This window comes from Lonchura striata, chromosome 25, assembly GCF_050655825.1.
Source record: "Lonchura striata isolate lonStrDom1 chromosome 25, ASM5065582v1, whole genome shotgun sequence".
Lineage (NCBI taxonomy): Eukaryota > Metazoa > Chordata > Aves > Passeriformes > Estrildidae > Lonchura > Lonchura striata.
In genome coordinates, this window is record NC_140727.1 from 5,366,072 (window position 1) to 5,379,216 (window position 13,145).

General features: G+C 67.3%; 1 protein-coding gene across 1 annotated transcript; it reads right to left on the reverse strand.

Annotated features, from left to right (window-relative positions):
• Nucleotides 1-158: 158 nt before the first annotated feature.
• On the reverse strand, nucleotides 159-9,672 carry LOC144247759 (methanethiol oxidase-like). Its single transcript, XM_085560968.1, has 12 exons — nucleotides 9,515-9,672; nucleotides 9,060-9,113; nucleotides 8,670-8,782; nucleotides 8,087-8,275; nucleotides 7,827-7,947; nucleotides 6,811-6,993; nucleotides 4,501-4,682; nucleotides 4,015-4,093; nucleotides 3,380-3,501; nucleotides 3,211-3,303; nucleotides 2,337-2,455; nucleotides 159-1,137 (listed from the first exon to the last, which is right to left on the reverse strand). The coding sequence occupies exons 1-12, from the start codon at nucleotides 9,516-9,518 to the stop codon at nucleotides 975-977; spliced, it is 1,422 nt and encodes a 473-aa protein (XP_085417094.1). The 5' UTR covers nucleotides 9,519-9,672; the 3' UTR covers nucleotides 159-974.
• Between the last annotated feature and the right edge of the window lie 3,473 nt (nucleotides 9,673-13,145).

Here is a 13,145-nt window from a genome sequence, read left to right on the forward strand (position 1 = left end):
ACCAGCGCCGGGAATTTCTCCCGGACAATTCCAGCGATCCCCGCCCGGCCCCGCCCGGCCTGGCCCGGGGAATTCCCGGCCCCGCTGCCGCCCGCAGCCCCCGCCGGGATTGGTTTGTCCCGGGATTTTTCCGGGAATGAGCCTCGGGAAGCTGCGGCTGATGCAGGGAAAAACTTTATTGATTGACTGCAGGGAAAGCAGAGCAGCCCGGGGAGCGGGACGGGAGAGGGATGGCCGGGAATGGCAGGGGGATCCCAAACCTGAAATCACCCAGGGCACCCCAAATCCCCCCGAGCCATCACCCAGGGCACCCCGAATCCCCCCAAGCCATCACCCAGGGCACCCCGAATCCCCCCGAGCCATCACCCAGGGCACCCCGAATCCCGAATCCCCCCGAGCCATCACCCAGGGCACCCCGAATCCCCCCGAGCCATCACCCAGGGCACCCCAAATCCTGAATCCCCCCGAGCCATCACCCAGGGCACCCCGAATCCCCCCGAGCCATCACCCAGGGCACCCCAAATCCCGAATCCCCCCGAGCCATCACCCAGGGCACCCCAAATCCCGAATCCCCCCGAGCCATCACCCAGGGCACCCCGAATCCCGAATCCCCCCGAGCCATCACCCAGGGCACCCCGAATCCCGAATCCCCCCGAGCCATCAGCCAGGGCACCCCAGAGCCCCCCGAGCCATCACCCAGGGCACCCCAAATCCCGAATCCCCCAGGCCCATCACCCAGGGCACCCCGAATCCCGAATCCCCCAGGCCCATCACCCAGGGCACCCCAAATCCCCCCGAGCCATCACCCAGGGCACCCCAAATCCCGGATCCCCCCGAGCCATCACCCAGGGCACCCCAAATCCCGGATCCCCCCGAGCCATCACCCAGGGCACCCCGAATCCCGAATCCCCCCGGAGCCCGAGCCCCGCAGCCGAGGCCGGCGCTGCCGGGGCCAGCGGCGCTGCCGGGCTCCCTCAGGGCAGGGTCACGGATTTGGAATCGCCGCCGGGGAAGCGAATGGCGTGCGCCAGGCACGGCCCGTTGGGCTCCTTGCCGAAATCCACCAGGAAGTTCTTGTTGACGCTCAGGCCGCCCTTGTCCGTGTCCACGTCGAGCTGCAGCATCACCGAGCCCTCCCTGCGCGGGGACAGCGGCGGCTCGTGGCGACAGCGACCGCGGGGCCGCCGGAGCCGCCCGGGGCTGCGGCGGGGCCGCCCGGGCCCGGGGCCAGCGGGACGGGCCGGGGGCGCCTGCGGCTGCCGGTTCCCGGAGCGGGGGCAAACCCGAGAGCAGACGGGCACAAACCCGAGAGCAGGACGGGCACAAACCCGAGAGAAGGACGGGCACAAACCCGAGCCCAGGACGGGCACAAACCCGAGCGCAGGAGGGCACAAACCCGAGCCCAGCACGGGCACAAACCCGAGAGAAGGACGGGCACAAACCCGAGAGCAGGACGGGCACAAACCCGAGAGCAGGACGGGCACAAACCCGAGCCCAGCACGGGCACAAACCCGAGAGCAGGAGGGCACAAACCCGAGAGCAGGACGGGCACAAACCCGAGAGCAGGAGGGGCACAAACCCGAGCCCAGCACGGGCACAAACCCGAGCCCAGCACGGGCACAAACCCGTGCCCAGCACGGGCACAAACCCGAGCCCAGCACGGGCACAAACCCGAGAGCAGGACGGGCACAGACCCGAGAGCAGGACGGGCACAAACCCGAGAGCAGGACGGGCACAAACCCGAGAGCAGGACGGGCACAAACCCGAGCCAGCACGGGCACAAACCCGAGCCCGGCACGGGCACAAACCCGAGCCAGCACGGGCACAAACCCGAGACAGGACGGGCACAAACCCGAGCCCAGGACGGGCACAAACCCGAGAGCAGGACGGGCACAAACCCGAGAGCAGGACGGGCACAAACCCGAGCCCAGCACGGGCAAAACCCGAGGGCAGGACGGGCACAAACCCGAGAGCAGGACGGGCACAAACCCGAGACAGGACGGGCACAAACCCGAGCCCAGCACGGGCACAAACCCGAGAGCAGGAGGGGCACAAACCCGAGCCCAGCACGGGCACAAACCCGAGCCCAGCACGGGCACAAACCCGAGCCCAGCACGGGCTCCGCGCCTCTTTCCCCTCCCCAGCTCCCCCTGCAGCGGCTCCGGCCGCGCCCGGCCAGGCCGGACCCGCTTGGGCCGAGCTCAGCCCGGGCTCGGCTCAGTCCCGGCCCCGCCGGGGCTCGGCCGGGAGCGGCTCCGGGGCAGCCCCGAGGGGTCGCGGCCCCTTCCCCACGGCCGCCCGGGCCCGGGAGCCTTTGGCAGCCGGGAGTGGCTCACTTGATCAGGCTGGGGTAGAACTGCTGGTCCCAGGTGCTGTAGAAGGAGTTGGTCACGTAGAGCCGCTTCCCGTCCAGGCTCAGCTGCAGCGAGGCGGGGCCGCCGTACACGCGCTTGCACTGGGACATGGGACTGGGTTACTGGGGGCACTGGGACACGGGACTGGGGGTACTGGGGCACTGGGACACGGGACTGGGAGCACTGGGACACGGGACTGGGAGCACTGGGACACGGGACTGGGGGCACTGGGACACGGGACTGGGGGTACTGGGGCACTGGGACACGGGACTGGGAGCACTGGGACACGGGATCGGGGGCACTGTGGGCACTGGGACACGGGACTGGGTTACTGGGGGCACTGGGACACGGGACTGGGGGTACTGGGGGCACTGGGACACACGGACTGGGTTACTGGGGGCACTGGGACACGGGACTGGGGGTACTGGGGGCACTGGGACACGGGACTGGGGGTACTGGGACACGGGACTGGGGGCACTGGGGGCACTGGGACATGGGACTGGGGGCACTGGGAGCACTGGGGCTGTGTTGCCATCACGGGCAGTGAGAGCCAGCAGAGGTTCACCCGCACACTCAGGTGAGTACACACCCACACTCAGGTGAGCACACACTCACTCACACTCACCCACACCCACCCACCCACACCCACCCACACCCACCCACACACTCCCCCACGCCCCCCACGCCCCCCACACCCACCCACACACTCCCCCACACCCCCCCACACCCCCCCACGCCCCCCCACGCCCCCCACGCCCCCCACGCCCCCCCACGCCCCCCACGCCCCCCACGCCCCCCACAGCCCCAGCCCCGCTCCCCCGGCCCGCCCGGCGCTGCCGGCCCTGCGGCCGCTCACCTTGAGCACCAGCGGCTCGGGCTGGCCCTTGAGCTCCTCGTCCCTGCACACGGTCACGGGGCCCCCTCGCAGGATGCTGCCGCCCACGAACACCTGCAAGGGCCGCGCTGGCACACGAGCGTTCCGCGGCCGCGGCCCCGCTCCCCCCGGGCCGGGCGCTGCCCCTCACCTGCCCCACCAGCCGGGGCTTGCAGTTCCTGGCCAGCTCGTACTGCCGGATGTCCCCGTGCCACCAGTTGCTCACGTACAGGAACCGGTCGTCCGGGCTGATGACGAGGTCGGCGATGAAGGCTGCGGGCAGAGCCGGGGCTCAGGGCACGGGCAGAGCCGGGCCAGGGCACGGGCACCTGGCCCGAGCTGGCCTTGAGCAGCGATGGGGAAATCGGGCTCGGCCAGGATGGGGGTTCGGCCGGGATTCGGGGTCACCCAGCCGGGTCTGGGACCACCCAGCCGGGTCTGGGACCACCCTGCAGGGTCTGGGACCACCCTGCAGGGCTGTGGGACCACCGAGCCGGCTCTGGGGTCACCCAACCGTGCTGTGGGACCACCCAGCCGGGTCTGGGGTCACCCAGCCGGGCTCTGGGGTCACCCAGCCGGGGTCTGGGGTCACCTGCCCGGGCTGTGGGACCACCCTGCAGGGCTGTGGGACCACCCAGTTGGGCTCTGGGGTCACCTGCCCGGGCTCTGGGGTCACCCAACCGGGTCTGGGGTCACCCAGCCGGGTCTGGGGCCACCTGCCCGGGCTGTGCCTGGCTGCAGAACGCGCCGAGCCCACAGCAATGCCAGCCCCGAGGGCACACGAACCTGGCATGGTGGGCATGATCCAGCCCCTCACGTCCTTGGCCGGGATCCGGATCACTTCCTCCACGGCCCAGTTGTCTCTCTGCACAGGGACACCGAGCCCGGCTCAGCCCGCGCTGCCCCCGGCCCGAGCCGAGCCGAGCCGAGCCGGGCACAGCGGGCTCATTGCCCCGCTGCCCCGCCAGCCCCGGACCCGCGGCTCCCTGGCCCCGCTCCTCCTCCTCCTCCTCCTCCTCCTCCTCCTCCTCCTCCTCCTCCTCGTCCTCCTCCTCCTCCTCCTCCTCCTCCTCCTCGTCCTCCTCCTCCTCCTCGTCCTCCTCCTCGTCCTCCTCCTCCTCCTCCTCATCCTCCTCCTCCTCGTCCTCCTCCTCCTCCTCCTCCTCCTCCTCCTCCTCCTCCTCCTCCTCCTCCTCCTCCTCGTCCTCCTCCTCCTCCTCCTCCTCCTCCTCCTCCTCCTCCTCCTCCTCCTCCTCCTCCTCCTCCACTCGCCTCGCAGGATCTGGAGAGGCGGAAGATGGCCCCGCTCAGGGCACAGCCCACGTAGCCCTCGGCGGCCTCGGGGCTGTGCAGGAAGCGCACGGTCAGCGGCAGCGAATCCTCGCCCAGGTCGAAGCACTGCGTGAGGCTGCGGCACGACAAGTTCCACACGTTCAGGCGGCGGCCGAAGAGCCCTGCGGGACACGGGGGAAAGGCTCGGGGGCGCCCGGGGACGGGCACGGCTCCCCGGAGTCAGAGCTGGGCACAGGCAGGAAAGGGCAGGGCTGGGGAGGCGACACTGGGACAGGCAGGAGCTGGGGAGGACACAGAGAAATGCGGGATTTGGGGAGGACACAGAGAAATGCGGGATTTGGGGAGAACACAGAGAAATGCGGGATTTGGGGAGGACACAGAGAAATGCAGGAGCTGGGGAGAGCACAGAGAAATGCGGGATTTGGGGAGGACACAGAGAAATGCAGGAGCTGGGGAGAGCACAGAGAAATGCGGGATTTGGGGAGGACACAGAGAAATGCAGGATTTGGGGAGGACACAGAGAAATGCAGGAGCTGGGGAGAGCACAGAGAAATGCGGGATTTGGGGAGGACACAGAGAAATGCAGGAGCTGGGGAGAGCACAGAGAAATGCAGGATTTGGGGAGAGCACAGAGAAATGCAGGATTTGGGGAGGACACAGAGAAATGCGGGATTTGGGGAGAGCACAGAGAAATGCAGGATTTGGGGAGAGCACAGAGAAATGCGGGATTTTTGGAGAGCACAGAGAAATGCAGGATTTGGGGAGAGCGCAGAGAAATGCGGGATTTGGGGAGGACACAGAGAAATGCGGGATTTGGGGAGAGCACAGAGAAATGCAGGAGCTGGGGAGAGCACAGAGAAATGCAGGATTTGGGGAGAGCACAGAGAAATGCAGGATTTGGGGAGAGCACAGAGAAATGCAGGATTTTTGGAGAGCACAGAGAAATGCAGGATTTGGGGAGGACACAGAGAAATGCGGGATTTTTGGAGAGCACAGAGAAATGCGGGATTTTTGGAGAGCACAGAGAAATGCAGGATTTGGGGAGGACACAGAGAAATGCGGGATTTGGGGAGGACACAGAGAAATGCAGGATTTGGGGAGAGCACAGAGAAATGCCGGATTTGGGGAGGACACAGAGAAATGCGGGATTTTTGGAGAGCACAGAGAAATGCAGGATTTGGGGAGGACACAGAGAAATGCAGGATTTTTGGAGAGCACAGAGAAATGCAGGATTTGGGGAGGACACAGAGAAATGCGGGATTTTTGGAGAGCACAGAGAAATGCAGGATTTGGGGAGGACACAGAGAAATGCAGGATTTTTGGAGAGCACAGAGAATTGCGGGATTTGGGGAGGACACAGAGAAATGCGGGATTTTTGGAGAGCACAGAGAAATGCAGGATTTGGGGAGGACACAGAGAAATGCAGGATTTTTGGAGAGCACAGAGAAATGCGGGATTTTTGGAGAGCACAGAGAAATGCGGGATTTTTGGAGAGCACAGAGAAATGCAGGATTTGGGGAGGACACAGAGAAATGCAGGATTTGGGGAGAGCACAGAGAAATGCAGGATTTGGGGAGAGCACAGAGAAATGCAGGATTTTTGGAGAGCACAGAGAAATGCGGGATTTTTGGAGAACACAGAGAAATGCGGGATTTTTGGAGAGCACAGAGAAATGCGGGATTTTTGGAGAGCACAGAGAAATGCGGGATTTTTGGAGAGCACAGAGAAATGCAGGATTTTTGGGGAGAGCACAGAGAAATGCGGGATTTGGGGAGAGCACAGAGAAATGCGGGATTTGGGGAGAGCACAGAGAAATGCGGGATTTTTGGAGAACACAGAGAAATGCGGGATTTTTGGAGAGCACAGAGAAATGCAGGATTTTTGGGGAGGACACAGAGAAATGCAGGATTTTTGGAGAGCACAGAGAAATGCGGGATTTGGGAAGAGCACAGAGAAATGCAGGATTTGGGGAGGACACAGAGAAATGCAGGATGTGGGGAGAGCACAGAGAAATGCGGGATTTGGGAAGAGCACAGAGAAATGCAGGATTTGGGGAGGACACAGAGAAATGCAGGATTTGGGGAGAACACAGAGAAATGCGGGATTTTTGGAGAGCACAGAGAATTGCCGGCCTGGGAGCAGCCCGGCCCTGCCCGCCCTGGGTTCCAGCCCTGCCCATGCTCAGCCCGAGCCTGGCAAAGGCTCCGGGGCACAAATCGCCTCTCGGGGGCACCGAGCCGTGCCAGCCCCGCGCTCGGCGCTGCCATCGCTGCCCCCGCGGGTCCCCACCTTTCTTGAGGTCCTCGGGGTTGAAGCCGCGCCCGGCCACTCTGGGCACCAGCCCGGCCGAGCTGACCAGGACGTTGTGCTGGGCCTGGTACCAGAAGTCGTGGCCGCTCGGGGGAACCTCACACTCGTTCTCCCAGTTGCCCTTCAGGCCGTAGGTCTCTCCGTCCAGCAGCACGAAGCCACCTGGGCCACGCGAGGGACGCGGCGGTGACAAGGCCAGGCTCCCGCGTTCCCAGCGGGACTCCCGGGATGGGAGTTTGGGCCGGGAGATTGGAGTTTGGGCATGGAAACGGGTATTGGGGCAGGGAAACGGGTATTGGGGCAGGGAAACGGGTATTGGGGCACGGAAACGGGTATTGGGGCAGGGAAACGGGCACTGGGGCACGGAAACGGGTATTGGGGCAGGGAAACGGGTATTGGGGCACGGAAACGGGTATTGGGGCAGGGAAACGGGCACTGGGGCAGGGAAACGGGTATTGGGGCATGGAAACGGGTATTGGGGCACGGAAACGGGTATTGGGGCAGGGAAACGGGCACTGGGGCACGGAAACGGGCACTGGGGCACGGAAACGGGCACTGGGGCATGGAAACGGGTATTGGGGCACGGAAACGGGTATTGGGGCAGGGAAACGGGCATTGGGGCAGGGAAACGGGCACTGGGGCACGGAAACGGGCATTGGGGCAGGGAAACGGGTATTGGGGCACGGAAACGGGTACTGGGGCAGGGAAACGGGTATTGGGGCACGGAAACGGGTATTGGGGCAGGGAAACGGGTATTGGGGCAGGGAAACGGGCACTGGGGCAGGGAAACGGGTATTGGGGCACGGAAACGGGTATTGGGGCACGGAAACGGGCACTGGGGCAGGGAAACGGGCACTGGGGCATGGAAACGGGTATTGGGGCATGGAAACGGGTATTGGGGCATGGAAACGGGCACTGGGGCAGGGAAACGGGCACTGGGGCATGGAAACGGGCACTGGGGCATGGAAACGGCCGTTCCGGGAGGCAGAATTCACCTTTGCCGTTGCCGGCGGCGTCGCCCGTGTTGGCGATCAGGATGTCCCCGTTGGGCAGCGGGTGGGTGACGGCCAGGTAGCCCTTGTTGCACTTCCAGAACACATCCACGGGCTCGATCGTCTGCAAAGAGCAGCGCAGATTCGGCCTCCGCCCGCCCGGCGCCTTTCCCGGCCTCGCGGAATCCTCCCTCCGAGCCTCCCTCCGGAGCCCCCCGCCCTTGCCGGCCCTCGCTGCCGCCCCGGGCTCGCCCCGGCCGTACCTTGCAGATCCGCGGCGCCCGGCACTGGGAGCCCACATCCACCACGTAGATGCGGGAGGAGATGAGGCAGGGCAGGACCAGCCGGCTCCTTCTGGCCGCGGCGCCGCTGTCGAAGCAGCCGCAGGCGGGGCCCCAGCCCGCGCAGTGCAGCTCGTCCTTGAGGTTGGGCATGGGCAGCCGGTGGATCACCTGGGCACGGCCAAGGCAGCTCAGGCCGGGCCGGGCCGGGCCAGCCCCGCGGGGAGCGGCCCCGGGTTTTGGGGGGCTCGGGAGAGGGACCGGGAGCGGCCCCGGGCTTTGGGGGGCTCCGGAGAGGGGCCGGGAGCGGCCCCGGGCTTTGGGGGGCTCGGGAGAAGGACCGGGAGCGGCCCCGGGCTTTGGGGGGCTCCGGAGAAGGACCGGGAGCGGCCCCGGGGTTCGGGGGGCTCGGGAGAGGGGCCGGGAGCGGCCCCGGGAGCAGAGGGCACGGCGAGAAGGTGCTCCCCGGTTTTTTCCCGGTAAGAAGCGCTGCCCGGGCGGCCCCGGAGGGCGCGGGGAGCGCGGCCCCGCAGCGGTCCCGCCCCGGGCCCGGCGGGGCCGGTACCTGGCCGTAGCTGCAGGAGCGCGGGTTGAGGTCCACGGTGGCCAGGAAATCGGGCTGCTCGCTGCAGGTGCACCTGTAGGTGCAGGTCACGTAGGCGACCTCCTCCCGCGGCGCTGCGGACACAGAAGCGCGCTCAGACCGCGCCGGGAAGCCCCGAACGGCCCCGGGGGAGCTCCGGGCAGCTCCCGCGAGTGACCGCCGGGATTCCCGGGCTGCTGCGATTCCCTCCGGCGCCCCCCGGCCGGGCCTGGGGCCGCTCCTGACCCGGGAACAACCGGGAGGAACCTCCGGCAGCTCTGGGAAAGGGGCTCAGCGCCGACGCTGGGCTCAGGGGGACCCCCGAAAACCCGCAGCCCCCCGAGGCAGCCCAGCCCCGTGGGCAGCACTCGCCTTTCAGCACTTCGGGACACGCGGGGTACTCGTAGCACGGAGCTCTGCACCTGTCTGGGGAGCGGAGGGGACACCGTGAGCCCGGGCCGGGCCCCGCACCCCGAGCCCGTTCCGAGGGTCCCTCCGTCCCGCGGGACCCCCGGGGCCGCCCCGGGGCCAGCCCGGCCCTCCCCGGGCCCCGCAGCGAGCGCTCGGGGTGGCGCTGCCCCTCCCGGCTGCGGGACAGGGACCCCGGGACAGCGCGGGGCCCGGCCCGGGACAGCGGAGCCCGCGGGAACCCCTCCCCGCCGCGGCGACGGGACCGAGCACGGACGGCACGGGGACAGAGAGGTGTCCGCGGGACGGGCACGGCGGGGACAGAGCTGTCCCCCAGAGCCGGGACACGCTGGGAGCTCCGGCACGGACAATTCCCCCGGAGGCCCGGGGCTGCGCCCGAGCCCGCGGGGGTCCCTTACCCATGGCTGCAGCTTCGGGGGTCGCGCTGCTGGCGGCGGAGGAGCCGGAGCCGAGGGGCAGCTGCTGCTGGCTCGGGGCTGGAGCGGCTGTGCCGTGCCCTGCCTGCTGCCGGGGGCCTTTTATCCCCGCCGAGGGCTGGGGGAGCGCGGCCGAGCCCGGGGAGGGGCTGCCCAGCGCCTGGGAGGTGCCGGCCGGCGCTGCGGCTTCTCTCCTCCTCCCCGCCGCCAATCTGGGCCCAAATCTGCTGCTCCCTGCAGCTCCCGAACCTCAAACCCCGCCGGCCCCGCCTGCTCCCGGCCTCGCTCCGCACGGAGCGGCCTCCGCCGAGCCGGGCCCGTGCCCGGGGCACCCCGCACCGCCTCCCGGTCCTCGCAGGGGCAGCCCGGTCCCCGTCCCCATCCCAGGGATCAGCCGGGGGCTCCCGGGGATCCCGCGCTGGCCCCGCAGGGTCCCCGAGCGGGCTCTGCACAGGGACGGGGGCCTGGGAGCTCGGGGACACCGGGATGAGCTCGGGGAGCTGCTTGGAGTTTCCCAGGGAACCTGGACCGACCCAAGGGACACCGGGGACCCTCAGGAAATCCTCCCTGAGCCCCCCGGGGGCGGCAGCAGCCAGGGCAGGACTCGGGGCACCCTCCCAGGGTGGCACCTGAGGCTGGGGACGTGGGGCCCGCTGCGGACTCGGGGATTTGGGGAGCTCGGCACTGGGAACTGGGGCCGAAAGGACAGCGGCCAGAGCCTTGCAGGCCTTCTCTGCACTGTGCGGGCAGCGAAGTCACAAAAACGATTGTGTTTTGGGGTGGAAAAGTACAAAAAACCACTTCCAGGGCAGAGCCAACACCTGGGATCGGCACCGAGCCCAGGCACCAGGGCAAACCCAGCGGTGACCCAGGGACAGCCAGCGACACTCTGGGACAGGAAAGGCTTCAACTAAATCCTGAAGGTGAGGAGAAATCTTGGAAAAAGCGGCTCTGAGGCCGATGTCCGGAAAGAAGCCGAGATCTGGGCGAAAGCAGCACCAAGAGAAGGACGGAGCTCAGGATTCCCCGGGATCGGGCAGATCCCAGCACGGGAACCCCTCTGGGATGTTGGGAAAAGCCCAAAGAAGGGGGCACAGCCAAGGACCCCAGAGCCGCCCCATCCCTGGCGCTGTGCCGGCCCGACCGGAGCGAGGGCGGCACCGGCCCCGCCGCAGCCAAGGGAACGGCTCCAGCTCCCATCCCCAACATCGCGGCACGGTCAGGGAATGGAACCCAGAGCTCCGCTCGTGCCCCCGTGCCGTGGGCAGGGACCCCTCCCGGGGCAGGGACCCCTCCCTGGGCAGGGACCCCTCCCTGGGCAGAGACCCCTCCCGGGGCAGAGACCCCTCCCGGGGCAGGGACCCCTCCCGGGGCAGGGACCCCTCCCGGGGCAGAGACCCCTCCCGGGGCAGGGACCCCTCCCGGGGCAGGGACCCCTCCCTGGGCAGGGACCCCTCCCGGGGCAGAGACCCCTCCCTGGGCAGGGACCCCTCCCGGGGCAGGGACCCCTCCCGGGGCAGAGACCCCTCCCTGGGCAGAGACCCCTCCCGGGGCAGAGACCCCTCCCTGGGCAGGGACCCCTCCCGGGGCAGGGACCCCTCCCGGGGCAGAGACCCCTCCCGGGGCAGGGACCCCTCCCGCAGCCGCAGCTCCTCCAGCCCGGCCGCGGAGCCGCTTCCCGCTGGGAAGCTCCGGGAATTCCGGGAATTCCGGCAGCGCTCCCAGGCTCTGTCCCGGGGCTGCCCTTGGCCTCCAGCTCCGCTTTGGTCCCCCCTGGGCCGGGCCGGTGTCCCCCGCGCTGCCCCTGCTGTCCCCACCTGCTCCTTCCCCTGGCACTGTACACCCGCTCATTAGCCGGCTCATTAGCCCGCCCCTCATTAGCCGGCTCATTAGCCCGCCCCTCATTAAGGAGCCGCGCTGCTCCCGGTGGCTTCCCGTGCTGACGTCGCCGTGTCCCTGCCTGTCCCCGCTCGGCGCTGATAAGAGCGAGATAAGCGGCGGCCCAGCGCAGCTCCCGTGGCCGCAGGACAAGCCCCGGCACCCTGCGGCACTGCCCCGCCCCGCCGGCCGCTCCTGCCCGCTCGCCACCGGCTCCTCCGGCCCCCGGGAGCGACACGCCGGGATTTGGGGCTGCGGGACGAGCCGCGGCTCCGCCGCCGCCTCGGACAGTTCCCGGCTCCGGCGGCGGCTCCGGCCGCCCGCAGCTCCCGGCGAGGCTTCGGCTTCCCCCGAGCTCTGCCCCAGCGGGGCCGGGGCTCCTTCAGCACCTCCCGTTCCTAAATCCCGATTTCCTGAGCTCTCCGTCTCCCCTTCGCAGCGTCCCGACCCCTCGGCCGGGCACTGAGCAGCGGCAGACTTTGGGAAAACGTTTCCGTTCATGGAGCGAGCCCCAAATCCCAGCGGCCATTCTGTCCCGGCTGGAATTCCATCCACGAGCCGCTCCCGGGGCTGCGCAGCGCTCCCGGCTCTCCCGTCAGCCGCGGGCACCGAACAGGGAGAAAGCCTTGAGCATAAATTCCCTCCCAAGCCAAGAATTCCCAGATTTTCTGATGACTCGGTGGGAAAAGGGTGATTTTTGGGAGCTGGCTCCCGAGTTCACCTGAAAGTGTGACAAAATCCGAAATTCCACGGCCAGTGGAAGGCAGGTGGCAATGGATGAGCTCCGGAGCTTGTTCCCCGCTCCACCACCCAAAAAAAATACCAGGAAAAAATCACACTCGGGGGAACCCGCGAGCTCCTTTTCCTCGGTGCCACAGCCCCAGACTCCGCGAGGGCCCCGCTGCAGCACGGAGCGGGACTTGGAACGGGACCGAGGGAGGAGATTTGTCCCTGTCCCTGCCGAGGGGGACACGCGGGGAGCCCCCAATTCCCTCGGGATCGGGATTGCTCCAGGGAACGCCCGGACCCCCAAACCAACAGCAAAAGCCGGCGAGGAGGAGCCGCTGCCCTGGGCTGGGTCCCAAAATTCCCAACGCTTTGAAGCTTTTTGGGCGAGCGGCCCCCGAGGAGCCGCCAAAGCCTGAGGAAATTCCAGGGCGCCTCTCGCTCCTCTGGATCCGCTTGGAATGAGGGAGTTGAAGGGCTCCGGGTGGCCTTTCCTCCCTCCACGGAGCAGGAATGTCCAGCTCCAGAGGCTTTTAGGGACGGGCGGGACAGATCCCAGGTGAATCCCTTCCAAATCGGGGGAGATAAACGCGATCTGCAGTGTCAGGAACGGGAGAAATCTGATTTTCCCTGGATTATGGGAAGTGGGGATGAGCAGGAGAAGCCGGGAAACTTCCCGAGCCGGGCTGGAGGGACGCTGCCCCCACCTGTGGTCATGGAAAAGCCGCAAGGAGCACAGGGAGAACCAGCCCAGCTCACCCGGGCGCAGGGAGGGGCAGGAAATATCGCGGCTGTTATCAGCACCCTTATCTTATCAGCCGCAGCTTTATGTCCTCCCGGCCAGGCTCAGCACGGGAATGTCGAGCTCTTCCAAACGTTCATTTGCTGTGGTTGTTGTAGGATTCGCTCACTTTGGGGGGATTTAGGAACTGGGTTTCATGTTTGGAAATAGCGCTGAGTGTTAAAGGGACCTTTCAGAGAATTCCAGGATTATTTGGGTTTGGAAATT